Consider the following 16216-nt stretch of genomic DNA (forward strand, 5'->3'; position numbering starts at 1 on the left):
TGCTGTTGCAGTCTCAGCTAGTCTCTTGTCCTTCAAAGTATGGTTTTGTCAATTCGCAACCCTAGATTTATGTGACCGCCCTTACCCTGAGAGATGGGCGTGTGTCTCACGTGACAAATGGGAAGTTCCAGCTCCAGGTAAGGGGACCTGCCCACAAAGCTTGAGTTAATGGAGGAGCCCAGGTTTTCAGAACCTAGCTGGTGAGGTCTTTCGTAACCCCTGGGGTCTGTGAGTTCTCTGTGAACAAATGTTTGTTTTCAATTAAATGATAATCTTAAAAAGACCAGCTTTGGAAATGAAAATTTATTATCTGAAAGATGTTTTCCGTGAATGGGCTTCGGATTTAAAGTTGTGCATCTCTGTATTCTCCTGGGTCAGTGGAAACTTTTTCCTTTAAAAGGAGTTCATTCATTTCCACATTGAGAAACGGAGCTTTTCATCCTTTCACTGGGCGATAATGTATTTTTTTAAAATCTCATTTTCTATTCAAATAGATTTCAGTCTGATTTTGAGATATATATATATATATACACACACACACACATATATATATATATATTTTTTTAAACTCTCCAGGTGATTTCACAAGAAGCTGAACTGAGCAGAGCTATTTGGATTTGAGGTGGTTGCTCAGTTGCTCAATGCAGATCAGAAAACGCAAGCTGTAGCTCTCAAGGTTTCGTGCAGAGGCAGTGGAGTCGTGCCTAACGGATCTTTCTTATGAGGCGGCCTGTTCTACTGAGGAGCACGCATCTCTGGGAGGGCCAGGCTGGCCAAGCCGCAGAAGTGCCAAGTACCACGAGTGCCAGGAAAGGTCCTGGGCAGTCAGCAGAGAAGCTGGTTCTAGAGACAGAACGCTGCAGGGACTGCACCCGGTGAAGCTTTAAAAGTTCTGCATCTCTGCATAAGGCTAGGAGTCTCACTCCAAGCAAGACTGAGGACGCGCTAGGCAGGTACTCCTGAGCCCCGAGATGAAAATCCAGATGAAACAATGACTGTTACCCATTAGAAACGGGCAAGTTCCTAGGCAATTTTGTTTTAAAATCTTGCTCTAAATTGTCATTTAAAAATGAGCCTTAAGTGTGAATGCCTTTTTACATAAAGTACTTGCCTGCACCTTACAGACTTTGATACATTTACGTAAACAGGGCAGATGAGAACTTGGAGGCCCAGAGAACCCTGTGCAGTAAGTCAAGGTCACTGCAGGTGGAGGAAAGCCTGGGCCAGCATGCTGTCCGTTCTGGCTTCAGTGATGTGTGCAAACAGCCATTACGGTATATGCTTTATTAGTTTAACAGTTTTATTTTTAAAGGGAAAACAGGCATAATTGAGAAGCAGATAAATTCCCTAAATTACACTCATGAAGAGCCTTCGTAGTTCTACAGAGCCCACGAGAAAGGCGATGCCATTTGCCTCGTGGCAGTTTAATGAAATGGCAGACAGCACCCAGGAGGAAGTGAACAGTGTCACAGGCTGAAAACTCAATCCTGTAAATTCACGGCAGATGTCACTGCATTTACAGGGAGAGGAAAACCTCTTACAAGTTCTTAGTTTGTTGAAGGTTTCATTTTTTGTACCTTTTAGAAGAATCAATTCCATTTAGTAAACCTTTGTAAACGCCACAGAAGCTGAGGGGCACAGGGCTAGTAAGCCATGCTCTTAAGAACTCATCCTCTCCAGGCTGAGTCTCCTCAGGTTACCTGCAACTTACACAGAGACAGTTCTATAAGACGATGCTCTGAAAAGCCAATCTTTTTCCTATTTTTAGATTTGGGCCTGTTTTGCTTTTTTTTTTCCTTTCATGTGAGTTAAACTCTTACTTTTCTCCATTTAAAACAAAATTTATGTTAAAGAATTAAAATGCAGGGAACAGCTCCTGTGGGAGGAAGTCTTGATTTAGGGCCACACCACCTAACACACAAGTATGTCAGACTCCGCCTGCTCAGGACAGACAGAAGGGGAAGCCAAACATCTCTCTGGGCATAGTAAGTGCTGCCCACACTGTTGTGCAGTTGTTAAGAGAATAGGAAGTACAGACAAAAAATGTGAAATTGAGGCGGTTCAGAATGGCCCATTGTAGATGGTGGACTTGCAAATGAAAAAGGCTGGTTTCAGGCTTAAAACTTAAACACATGTCAATTCCTCTCCATCACACTGTTACTGCAAACATGAGCACAGACACCAGAATGATTTGCAATAAAACAAAAGCTCATTTTCTTGGGCTGGAATGCTTATGCAGTTCAAGTCCAGAGTTCAAATCTGTCAGTTTTCTTATGTTCAACCTGATTTTTTGTCCCTAAATCTACCTTATAAATAAGTTACTCCTAACTTTACTCCTGAAATAACACCACCTAGCTTTATTTCATGAATTATGGTATCCAAATGAGTTGATTCATTTGCTGGCCAGTGTGTCTGAGTAAGTCACTTGCTGGCCTCATGCAGAATTTAGAAACTGGACACATGACTTAAGCCTTGAAAACTGAAGTGACTTCTTGGGAACACGCAGGACAGGAGGGCACAGGAGCGCTGAGCACCAGAGGCTTTGTGTTTGGTCACCAGACACCTGGTCCCACCCTGAAAGCAGTTTCCAGTCTCCGCAGCGGCAGGATGAGAGTGAAGCTTCTTGCCAAGGGGACAGGGTAGGTCCATCTGTTTGCTTAGCCTCTCTGCTGAGTATTCAAGACATCTGGAATCTCCACTTTCTGCCAGAAATGGTGCATCAAGGTGGACTGGTGTGGCTATTACTTTAGCGTCTTCACCATGTATGGGCCTTGTAATCTGTAGCCAATCTTTCTGTAATAATTCCTGGTGCCAACCCCTGTGAAGAAGCAAAACCACAAAAGTAAGAAGGGATCTCTACTATGCACAACCACAGCAACCCTCAAAGGCCAGCAAACGCTCCCCTCGTAGCCACTCTCCTCCCCTCTCCGTCTCATTCACAGACCACACCACGTTCCAGATTGAGTCTCAATTTAATAAGTTTGGACCATTTCTATTATTTTGAATTCCATATGCATTAAAATACAGAAACTGTGTTTCAGGGCCTGCATATGTACAGTCCTGTTGGCAGCACTACTTCAGCTGGACTGAGTGTGAGATGTCTTCCCTCCAAATGAAGCCCAGCAGCATTGTGCTTTCCAAGAAGCCTGAGAGACACAAGAGGTTCGGGAAAATGGGGTCTCCACAGACCACCAGGAGCAAAGGTTTGCTGTGCTTTACTTGTAGGCCCTACTCACTCCTTGAGAGCGACAATATCAGCAAAATACCACCAGTCACACTGAGTCAATGCTACTAAACTTTATTAGTTTATAGTTTTGTTTGTATTAATTGGTGGATTTATTTTGATACATGATCAGTATAAGCACCCAGAGTTTATACCAGTTTTATGTTTGCGTACATTTAAGGAACATTAGCTGATTTACGTCAATCCAAAATACAATCACATGTAAGAAGCTGAGCTCACAGGAGGTTCAAGCATGGCTTCTGTACTAGCATCTATAGGAGTGGTTCCGAGAATGGGCTTTCGATCAGTTATATAGGCCTGGACCTGTAATTTTATCACCTGTAACAATGCATCTGTGTTTTAAGGATGCTGAGTATTAAATGAGGCAGTCCAAGAAATGTGATTAGTCTAGAGTCTGGAAAAGGCCAATTCCTCAGAAATATTGGCTGTTATTGTAATTATTTTAAAGCTTTTCATGATCTAGTATCCGATTATATTTCCAGCTCCATCTTTTGCTACTACTACTCTCCCCTTGAACACTGTGCTCCAGGCTCTGTGAATTTCCCTAAGTTCCTGTGTGTGTCTGGCTCTTTCTCTGGTTCCAGGTCTTTGCCTCCTGCTGCTGCCTCTAGCAAATTAACTGAACTGTAGGAGGGGATTGTGGGACCTACAATTTATAGCCCACTGGTTAAAAGCACAGGTAACAACCCAGACTGGCGGCTGGAATGAGGTGGGCGCCGTCTTGTGGAACTGGGCCCTTAACCTGTGGGATCTGACACTGTCTCCTAGTTAAACTGCAGGACATACAGCTTTGTGTAATGTAATTGAAAACCAGAGTTTCTCCTTACAGTGCCTGGCCCCCACAGTGGACCGTAGTCGCTGGTCTGCCTCAGTACACGGGAAGCTCTATCTATCTTGCTCATCACTTTGTTGCTAGTGATAAGTATTGTGCATGAAAACAAACAGCTGTTTCGAGCCTAATTCTTCAGCCTAAACATCTGCTATTTAGGAATAGGATTTCCTACCCCCCTCAAAAATTTCTGAAGTACTAAATTGAACTGAAACTGATGTGATGGAGGTAACAGAACCATATCCTGTGGTAAGAGATCACTGGCGAATTTCCCTTTTAACCCAAGGATTGCTGACGCTCATCTTGTACAATATCACCTGTCTTTGCATTCTAATCATTACTTCTGTTCAACATTGTGGCTTGAGGTAGAGCAAGAGGAAGACATGAAGAATGATGGGTCAGGCAGCAGCTCAGACCACTGAATACAGGAAGACATCTCAAAACCCGCAGAGAGGTATGGACACTTTATTGTTTGCACTATCTCCTAAAGTTCTGTAAAAAGAGGAATTCTTACATCCAACAAATGACATGTTATTCATAATATCCAAAACAGGAAATAACCCAAATATCTATCAACAGAATAAATGGTGCTGTTTTCATAGAATGGAATAGTATACAGCAATGAAAAATAGCTATCTGCAACAATATGGATGAATTGCATACCTTATTTTGCATGAAAGAAACCAGATATAAAAGATTCCATCAACACAAAGTTCAAACACAGGCAAAACTAATTTTATGGTGACAGAAATTAGAAAACTGGTTACATTTAGAAGATGATATGGACTGAGAGAGGGAAGAAGAGAGTCCCTGGAAAGCTGAAAATGTATCTTGATCTGAATTAGTAGTTACATGGGAACATACAAGCAAAAATTAATCAAGTGGTACACTTAAAATGTACTTTATTGCATGTATGTTAAAAAAACTCACATCCATTTAATGGTTGCTTCAGTATGTTTTGAGAGCTCAATTTGCCCAAAGAATTCAGTGAAATAAGGTAGAAGGAGCAGGAAGAGAGGCAGGTGGTTAAGAAACTACCGTCAGAATGATCACTATATCACACAGATGCCTCTGGAGTCCTTCAGTGCAGTGCTTTCCACTTCTAGAGTCCTACCTGCTAGAAACCATTCTTCCACCACCTCTCTTTCTCCCACTTTAAAATCCACATTCAAACTGAACTATGCTCTGTGGCATGACAGCATTCAGTAGAGACACAGGTATGTCAATATTAAAACCCAACTTTTCCTCATCTTCGGTTATAGGTAGAGACTACTAGCATGGGCAGGTGAATCTAAGGATTTTGATCAAAGGAGAGACATGACTGACTTATATTTGAAAAAGATCAGTCTGATTACTGTTTTGAGAACAGCACGAAAGCTCCAGGAGGTCAGGGATTTTTATCTGTTCTATTCACTGCAGAACTGCTAGTACTGGGAGCAATGCCTGGCACATATTAAAGAACTCAAATATTTTTTTCAATGAATAAGTGATCAAGGGCAGAAACAGGGAGACCAGGTAAGAAGCTACTGGGATAATCTAGGGAGATATGGAGGTGTCTCAAAGCAAAGCCATGGTGGACAGCAAGTGATAAACACATGAGATAAAGTCACCATTTAAAATCAGAATTCGGAGAGGTAATTCGAACTATGCTACCCTCCTATTTAAGTCTGTCCCAAGATAAAGCTCAAATTCCTCGGCCTGGTATATAAAGTCTTTCATGCCCAGACTGGTTTATTTCTTCAGCTTTAGTTCCTGCCACAAATGACCTTACTGCTTGTAGTCCAAGATCACCAAGCCAGAAATAATTTCCCTAATCCACCATGTTGGCTTTGCTGCCCCTCAGCAGCTCCCCCTCCACAGTGTACTCCCATTCATCAACTAGGACACCACTGCCACCAGGAGACCTCTGCACAGACTTCCCCTATCCACGAAGAAGCTGGAATTCATACCTACCCCCTCAGCTTAATCATGCTGTGCTTTTATTTTACTTGTATGTCTACCTCCCCTTCTAGAATGTAAGCTCTTTGAAGTCAATGACGTATATCATTAGGGATTAGTACAGTGTCTGGCATGTAATCAACATGCAATAAATGTTTGCAGATTTATTGTCCAGGCATACCACGTTTTACTGTGCTTCACTCTAATGAACTTCACAGACACTGTGTTTTCATCAATTTTGAGGCAAGACTCTCTACCAGCAAAAAGATTACGACTCGCTGATGGCTCAGATGAATTAACACCATGAATATCCAAAGCAATCTACAGATTCAATGCAATCGCTATGAAAATACTAATGGACTTTTTCACAGAACTAGAACAAATAATCCTAAGATTTATATGGAACCACAAAAGACCCTGAATAGCCAAAGCAGTCTTGAGAAAGAAAAATAAAGTTGGAGGTATCATGCTACCTGATATCGAACTATATTACAAGGCCATAGTAATCAAAACAGCATGGTACTGTCATAAAAACAGACACACAGATCAATGGAACAGAATAGAGAGCTAAGAAACCCAAGACTATATGGTCACTTAACCTATGACAAAGAAGGCAAGAATATATACAATGGGGTAAAGACAGTCTCTTCAATAAATGGTGTTAAGAAAACTGAAGAGACACATGCAAAAGAATGAAACTGGACCACTTTCTTATACCATATAAAATAAACTCAAAATGGATTAAAGACTTAAATCTAAGACCTGAAACCACAAAAATCCTAGAAGAAAATAGGCAGTAAACAGTTTGACATCGTATTAGTAATATTTTTTTTTTTATACGTCTCCTTGGGCAAGGGAAACAAGAAAAAACAAACAAATGGGACTACATCAAGTTAAAGAGCTTTTGCACAGCAAAGGAAACCATCAACAAAACAAAAAGACAACCTACTGAATGGGAGAAGATAGTCACCAATGATACATATGATCAAAGGTTAATATCCAAAATATATAAGGAATTCATACAACTTAACAGCAAAAAAAATCCAAAAAACAATCTGACTAAAAAAATGAGCAGAGAACCTCAACAGACATTCCTCCCAAGGACATACAGATGGCCAATAGACATATGAAAAGACGCTCAGTCACTAATTGCATCAGAGAGATGCAAATTAAAACCACACTGAGAAAGCACCTGTCAGAATGACTATCGACAATAGATGAACAAACAAGTGCTGGAGAGGATGTGGAGAAAAGGGAACCCTTGCGCACTGTTGGTGGAACTGTAAAATGGTGCAGCCACTGTGGAAAACAGTATAGAGGTGCCCCCCCCCGAAATTAAAAAGAGAATTACCACATGACACAGAAATTCCACTTCTGGGTATTTTCTGAAGAAACCCAAAACACTAATTCAAAAAGATATGCACCCCTATGTTCACTGCAGCAGTATTTACAAAAGCCAAGATATGGAAGCAACCTAAGTGTCCACTGATAGAGAATGGAGAGAGAAGATGAGGCACATGTGTATAATGGACTATTCTCAGCTATGAAAATGAAATCTTGTCATTTGTGACAACATGGAGGGAAAAAGACAAATACCGTATGATTTCACTTTTATGTGAAATCTAAAAAACAAACAAAACAGAAACAAGCTCATAGACACAGAGAACAAACTGATGGTTTGGGTGAAAAAAGCAAAGGGATTAAAAAGTATAAATTGCCAGTTATAGAAATAGTCACAGGAATGTAAAGTACAGCTGAGGGAATATAGTCAATAATACAGTAAATAACTCTGTATGGTGTCAGATGGTTACTAGACTTATTGGGGTAATCACTTCATAAGTTATATAAATGTCTAATTACTGTATGTCAACTGTAATTTTAAACTTTTTTAAATTAAGAAAAAAACCTTTACAGTTGACCCTTGAACAATCAGGTTTCCACTTGCATGAGTGGACCTGCACAGTTCAAACCTGTGTTGTTCAAGGGTCAATGCAGTCTGGATCTGCAGTTGGCGATGTGCAAACGTGGAGGGCTGACTTGGTTACATGCAGATTTTTGACTGTGCAGGTGGTGAGTGCCCCTAACACCTGCGTTATTCAAGGCTCAACAATACTTCTCCAAACATGCCACAACCTATATCTGTCTACCACAAACGGCAGCAGCAACAATAAGAGAGAAGCAGTTCCTTACATCTAACACAGGACTAGACAGCCGTTGGATAGCCACAAAGTTCACTGAGCCCTGGCTGGGTGGCTCAGTTGGTTAGAGCATCGTCCTGATCTGCCAAGGCTGTGGGTTCAATTCTTGGTCAGGGCACATACAAGAATCAATCAATCAATGAAATTATGCAAATAAGTGGAACAACAAATCGATGTTTCTCTCCCCCTTCCTCTGCTCTCTAAAATAAAATAAATAAAAGTTCAGTGATCGAGAGTGCCCCGATTTCCTAGGCTTGCTGGTTAAAAGAACATCTTTATGGGGGTCTAACTAAACATTCCTCAGTAATGATTCCAGCAGAGCATCCAGGTGTCCTGGGCTTTCTACTTCTGCCTTACACAGGGGCTGGGCCCAGAAACTATCACCAACTTGAGGAGAGGCTCCCAGGCTTTTTGAAGGAAAGGCTCTTATCCTTGTTCTATCTTTTCAATAACATGCCATAGCAGAGTGATGGAAAGTCTATTCCTGGAGCCTCTGGGAAGCTTTAAGTATTTTGGGGAAAGAAGTTTGACCTCTAGCCAATCTAACCTCTTTTTAATTAAGAATAGCCCACTTGTATTTCTTTGTGCCTCTTGCTACTAGAAAAAGATCCCCGCCTCCCATTTCTACAATCTGCAGAACAGGCTGGCAATAGTATTAGTCTTGTTAGCCAGCCTAGAAGGGAACACATCACCACCTGGGCTGTATGAGGACCACATTCTATCTCCTCTACATGCTTTTAGGGCTCCTAGTCAGCCCTTGTCACAGTAACTTTCCTTTTGTTAGCCAGCCAAGAAAAAGCAATTACACTGCAGTTGACGTCAGCCAACCTCCTGGACTGACGCGGGCAGGCTGTCTCACAGGCCCGAGCAGCGCTGCTCCTGCCCTTGAGAGACGCAGCGGGCTGTGCAAGTAACTCAGTTCTCCACTTGATGGCCCATGTGCCGTTCTGCTGACCCCTGGCTGGGGAATGGGCAGAGCTGAACCTCTGGGCAACAATTGGTGGGCGCTTTATCAGCAGAGCCAGCAGTTGCTAGAGCACCGAGGGTGGGAGGATGGGCGCAGTCCAAGCGCTTGCTTTGTTTTAGCCTCCCAGTTACCTAACCCACAACCAGAATTTACCTGGATCCCAGGGGCCTTTTTCTATTCTTGGAAACAGTATATTTTTATCTTCACCACTTTACCAGCTGTGATGATGACAAGATGAGGCGAAAAGAATACAGTGAAATGTGCTTAGAGTGATCTTCTGAGATTTGGTTTTAGTGACCAGCCTGTGTTTCCCTTCCTGGCCTTCACCTCTGCCCCAGGACATACATCTCTTTTTTTGGGAGAAGAAAATAAACTTTTCTATGTATGAACAGCTTTAGATATTAAAAATTACTACCTATTATTTTAATAGCTTATTTCAGCTGCAGGTATCTTAGACAGAATGCAGCCCCTGGGGAGAGTGTTATTACAGGATACTGCCCACTCTGGATGGGGTGAGAGGAGCAGAAAGCCAGCCAGCACTTGGTGGGAAAGCCTCCTTCCCACTTTCCAAGGCTGGCCTCCCAGTGAACCTGAGACCAGGGGCCACAGCATTTCTCTAATCCTTCTTTTGTACCAGATGCCTGCAAGCTCAAGCCCCTGGCTGTGAAAAAGAACACCTCTGCTTTCTGATCCCACACCCTCTCTTTGGAAGATGTATACCATTTAGCTTAAGGCACAGTTTTGTTTATTCCAAATACTGACAAAGAAAGGCAATCACATAAAATGTACCCGCCACAGCCTCTTAAGAAGATTAATCAAAGATGAAAATGAAACAAACCTAGCTGTTTACTTAAATTCTGATTAGAAAACAAAGGGAGAAGCAGGCAAAGGAGTAAATTATCAATGTGGTACCAGAATTGGCTGCAAGCCCTTTCTTTCAAGGGAGGTAAGTTCAACACCAGAGCAGAGGCTTAGAACACAGAAAATAAATGCACTGTCCTTTTATAAGAGAAAGTAAGTCAGGAGCAGGAAATGAGCCTAAAATCAAACTTGGTTGTGATTCTGACTAACTCCACTTAAAAACAAACAAATGGAGCAACAACTTTATAGCTGTTTATACTAAAGTATAAAGCTAGGGGAGAAACACGCTGTTTGAGTAAACATGTGCCAGGCATCGCGTGCTAGACACTCACCATGTACTAACTTAATTTAAAACCTAACAAGACTGGAATTATCCTGTGAGGAACCTGAGCTTCAGAGAGTAGAACTGGAATTCAGACCCAGCTTGCTTGACACCGTGGTGCACAGAGTATTTCTAATGAGCTTCGGCATCTGTGTTTCAGTAATGCCAGGCTCTGCCCCGCCCCACCGGCCTTATAGATCAAGTCTGCTCTGCTAACAGCACATCCCTTTCTTTTACAGAACAGAAAGGACATCTGACTTGTCTTGATCACCTTACCTCCTATACATGTGTCCAGTTTTTCTCCTTTGTTTGATAAGTCTCTAGATGAAACAAACATGATGACGTTATTTCCACTTCACTAACAGAGTTCAGTAAGGAATAGAAGATAAGGCACATAAAAGGGTCTAATAACACAGGCAGGCAATAAAAAACTTTATAAACAGATACAGCTTACAAATGTGAGAATGACTGGGGAGGGAGATACTTTTCAGTAACAGCTTGATAAACTGTGGCCATCTTTCTTAAAACGAAGATAAATGCAATATAGGGTTTGGGGCGGGGGGGGGGGAGGGGGAGCAGTAAGAGTGGAATAATGATGGGAAGTAGATCCTAGAGCAGGGATGGGGAACGTCCGGCCTGCGGGTTATATGTCTGGCCCTGCCAAGGCAACCGCAGTTCCAGCCATTACATTAGGGGTGAGCTAATTACATGTTTGACCAAAAAAGCAGGCTAATTTTTAAGTTGATAATTTTGTATGGCCTTTGAATGATGTTATAAATATCCAAATGGCCCTTGGCAGAAAAAATGTTCCCCACCCCTGACCTAGAGGAAGCGCAGACAAGTCAGGAATATTTAAACTTACAAAAGAAGGTGCTGAAAGTAAAATATAAACTCGGAACTCAATACACAGTGAAAACTTCCTTCAAGGATGAAGCAAAATAAGGACATTTCATACAGTCAATACTGGTATAATTTGCTACCAGCATATTATTACTAAAATAAATTGTTTAGGCAAAAAGGAGATAATACTTGCAAATTGCCCAAATACCTAGATAGTAAAGCAGATAAATTATTCATGATTACTTAATATCCGCATCATAGAATCCTATATATCAATGAAAATGAATAAACTACCTTAGAGATGCTGCAAGGATTGAAGAGCAAAGAAAGTGGTAAATATACCAGTATATCTAAATGAATCCTTAATGTATATAATAGTAATAATGTCTTGTGGATATTTGAAAATGTATCACATAAACAGAAACTTCAGAAAAGATGATAGCTAAATGGTCAATAAACATATGAAAAGGTAGTCAACTTTATTAGTCACCAGGGAATGTAAATTAAAACTACAAAGAGATACCACTACATACTCATCACACCGAACAACTGAAAATCTTACACATTCCTGATGATCGGATGGCAGTGAAAACTGATAGCACTTCAGAAAACTACTGTGCAGACTGTTCGAGTTGAACGTACATACTCCCTACAATCCAGCAATGCTACTGCTAGGTATATATTCCATAGAAATGTGTCCCAAGATACATATGGGTCCCAAGACACATATACAAGGCTCTTCATAAGCCCAAACTAGAAACTACTCAAATATCCAGCAAGAGTAAAACAGATCAATTGTGAGATATCTGCATAATAGAATCCTACATATCAATGAAAATAAATGTGATTCAATCTCACAACGCTGCACAAAAATAGCTAGAACAAAAAAATACACTAAAAACGATCCCAACAAAACTATTTAGTTAAGGAATTTATAATGAGGTAGTGAAATATAAAGAAAAATGGAAGGAAATAACAAAAACGTTAGGTTCCTGGGGGGGGGGGGGGGGAAGAGAAGGCAAGGATGGGAGAGGGGACCATGACTGAAAAGAGTCAACAGGGGGCACTTTTTGGCTGCTGATTATTTGTTTAACATCTGATGAACTTTCCTGTCTATTTGTTATAGTTTACTGTCAACTTTTAAAAATGAGAAAGAAGAAAAGATTCATGTAATTTCAACCATGTGAATGCTTGTATAAATGGGGAAATAACTGTTCATGCATATGGAAATTCAAACAAAACTGGGTTTGGTGATTCCAACTCTACAAAAACTATATAAAATTACCAATGTGTTTTAAGAGAGGAAGAAATAATAAAGGAAAATTAATCAAGTATTGATTGAGTCTGTCCTGGGAGCCTGGATATTAAAGTCTTATCTCCTGGAATTCTTCAAGGAAAGAAAAATTCTGGCCTTATAATTCAAACATTTTCAATCTGAAGCAGGAAAATGAGTTAGAAACCTGGAGGTACATTCCTGTTCTTTAAAAATTTTTATTGAATTTATTGGGGTGATAAATTGGTTAATAAAATCATATGTTTCAGGTGTACAATTCTATAATACATCATTTGTATACTGTATTGTGTATTTACCACCGAAAGTCAAGTCTCCTTCCATCACCACTTATCCCCTTTCCCCTCTCCCCTCTTTACCTCCCCCTATCCTCCTGCCCCTCTGGTAATCACCATACTGTTATCTGTGTCTATGAGTTGTGTTTTTTTGCTTAATCCCTTCACCTTTTTTACCCAGCCTCCCAACCCCCCTCCACTCTAAGAGTGGTCAGTCTGTTTTCTGTATCTATGAGTCTGATTTTATTCTATTTTGTTCAATAGATTCCAAATATAAGTGAAATCATATGGTATTTGTCTTTCTCTGACTGGCTTATTTCACTTAGCATAATACTCTCCAGGTCCATCCATGCTGTCACAAAACATAAGATTCCTTCTTTTTTACCGCATAGTAGTATTCCATGTGTAAAGGTACCACAGCATTTTTATTCACTCATCTACAGATGGGCACCTGGTCTGCTCTCAAGTCTTGGCTGTTATAAATAACATTGCAATGAACACAGGGGTGTATATACATTCCTGTTCTTTGACACGAGGCTGACCATCACTAGTTATGTGTTGGACTGAATTAATACTGAGCCCACATCACTTTCCTAAAACCAAACTTGAGAAAGAAAATATGTTAATTCTATACTTTAAAACTTAAATCTGATTTTTTCGATTAGATACAAAAGATTGAGATGATATTGAGATGATGATTCATGATTACTTAATAAAAAAAATCAGTGAAATAAAAATAAATAAAAAAACCTGTTTTAATTACGTTTGGTTTCAATTAATCAACTATTTATTGAGTGCTTGATATCTGCCTAGCAGCATTAATTCAAGGCAGATGTATTCATTAGTTTCATTCGTACTGAAATGAGACTATTACGTCTCACTGACCTCTTAGTCTGATGGCAAAATGTCACTCTTCAACAGTGCGCTCTGATGGGGGAGCTGAGCAAAGGTTTTTATTCTGAACGTTTAAAAAAGAACCAATTAACTCAATGACCCTCACTCTCTGAGAGAAAATTATTTTTCTTGTGCTGTTAAAAAAAAAAAAAATCTTACAAGGTTACCCACATATAATCCCAGCTCTTCAAAGTAGCTGGTTATTGCAAATCATTATCACAGCACATTAGGACATTAGTCTCTACCACCCCAGAAGATACAGAAGAGGGAGGTGGAAGATCCAACTTGCTACCCAGCAGCCTAAAGGTTCCTCTATCCATTTTGAAGTAGAATACCAAGATATAACAAAGTAAAAATTAACAAAGAATAAAAGTAGGTAATTTACAAAGCAAGCCTGGAGAATCTAAACAGAAGCTGCTGTGGTAACTTGGGACAGGTAATGCTGGTGGGTTAGCCTAGGGCTCTTAGGTTGTTTCCTCACAGGGAGGCTGACACAGGAGGGCCCACAATCATCTAATTCAAAATGGAGCAGAGTGTTTGCATATTATTAGTACTAAACTGATATTATTCAAACTAGCTTGTTATAAGTTTAAGATGTTAATTATAATCTCCAAGGTAATCACTAAAAAATAATTAGTAACTAAAAGGGGTCTGGGGTGGATGTATCACTAGAAAACAAAACACATTTTACATCAAAAAAGTAAGACTTGCAGTAAGAGGTAACAGACCTCATAGGGTACAGATCTGGGGCTTCTGGACTGCTAAACAGAACACCAGAAATTCATTCATAAATGATGGGTAACTGCTTAGGGAGGTAGAGGATGGGGCTGCATAAGAAAACATTTTCCCGTGGCCACAATCTAAAACCCTAAATCTACCAGGTAATGTCTTGGAAATGTGAGCTACTGGTCAGAGACAACAGTTTAAGCCAGGCTGACCAAAGATTAAGAAATTGCCTGTGTATGTCCTGTTGGAATTAAATATGCCCAAATGGAAAGGCTCTATAGAAACCAGTATCTTAGTTGCTGCTAAGGAAGGCAGCATCCATATTTTCCAGCATTATTTAGTTATCTCCTCACTCAAAGGGGAAGAATTCATCAAATCCCTGCCTTGAGTTGATCTAAAGAGAAAAGCTTTATCGAGTTGAATGGATTATAGCAATACCAAATATTTAGAGAAAAGAACAGTACTATTACTTGTAAGTTACCCTGAAAAGGAGTTAACATTGCAATGAACTATAAAACAAACTTTGCAACAGACAGCAGATGGTGAGTAGTGTAGGCCAGACCACTTGGAGAAGGCTTCCTTCCTCAGAAAAAAGCCTGAGAAGTGTATAACTTTACAATAAAGGCAGTCATTGAAATCAAAGCTCCCAGACCTCTCGGGAATATTATTAGAAACCTCATGGTATAACCTATTCCTCTTCCCAAGAAAAAGCGTACAACCATCATTTCCAATAGAGGAACAGAAATGAAGAGAGAGAGTCTACAAATGTGTGTGTCAACATTAGCAAGGCTGTCCTTTGCCACTTTAACACGCATGTTTCTGAGACACAAGACGACTCGATAGCATGGACCCGGGAGGAGCAATAAGCACTTGCCAACTGCTGTTCCTCAGATTTTAACAAGCTACTACCTACTGGTATCACTAGCACCTGCCTAGGAAACTTCACCAAATATTCAGTTTCCCACAAGATCCAAATAGTAGCTCACTGATACTAGTGGCTTATTGATAAATATTTGAAAAATATGCATTAATTAATATAGTCATGTGATACCAAGTGAGGAACAGGTCTAATGCACTTGATATGCAATGTACTACAAACTGGTATCTGATTCATCTGCAAATGGATAAATACCAAGTCAGGGAATAAAGAGTCCTGAAAAAGCTATGCAACAATGCCTTCAGAGTCCAGTTGCAATACAGACACAAATTAGCAGACATTTAGCTAATTTGTTATCTAACAAAATAGTATTCCATGTCATCACTGCTAGTCTGATTAATGATGCTGAAATTAATAAAGTTCTTGTAAAAGCAATATTTTACGTTTTATCTATTATCTTTAAAAAGAAAGATATTAACCACTACCACAACAAAATCCTATTGGAACATGCACCAAAAAATAAATGTGTATAACCATTGTTAGAATACCAAATGGAAGAAATGGAGGAATATGTAGAACCCTGTGCATTTAATTGGGGAATAATTTATTGAAAGATAAATTATGTAAAGGGATGAAACAGAAACTATATAAGAGAAAGCCACCTTTTTCCTTTCTTTCTGAGAAGTCCTTTATTAACACACGCAGCACACACTGGTTTGCATTTGGCAGGTTTCCTGTGTCCATCAGCAAAAAGATACTCCAAAATGAGGAAAAGCTTTTCTAGGCATTTTGGTAAGGATTATGAGTCCATTACCAGGCAGATGTAGTTACAAATGTCCTCTTCTTTTCAAGTAGATTATAATGCAAAGAATAAAACTGCCTTCAAACAGAGGGAGATATGTTGCAGCCTGGAACACAGGCGAAGTTTCTGGGGTCCAGTCAGTAAATCTCAGC

General features: G+C 40.1%; 1 protein-coding gene across 1 annotated transcript in view; it reads right to left on the reverse strand.

Moving 5' to 3' along the window:
- Positions 1–285: 285 nt before the first annotated feature.
- Positions 286–16216, reverse strand: part of ELP3 (elongator acetyltransferase complex subunit 3) — a 75335-nt gene continuing 59404 nt past the window's right edge. The window contains exon 15 of the mRNA XM_081137330.1: positions 286–2818. Coding sequence (XP_080993456.1) covers positions 2742–2818 — 77 coding nt within the window. The 3' untranslated portion in view covers positions 286–2741. The remainder of the gene's footprint in view (positions 2819–16216) is intronic.

Source organism: Miniopterus schreibersii (assembly GCF_964146895.1).
Source record: "Miniopterus schreibersii genome assembly, chromosome: 4".
Taxonomy (NCBI): Eukaryota; Metazoa; Chordata; class Mammalia; order Chiroptera; family Miniopteridae; genus Miniopterus; species Miniopterus schreibersii.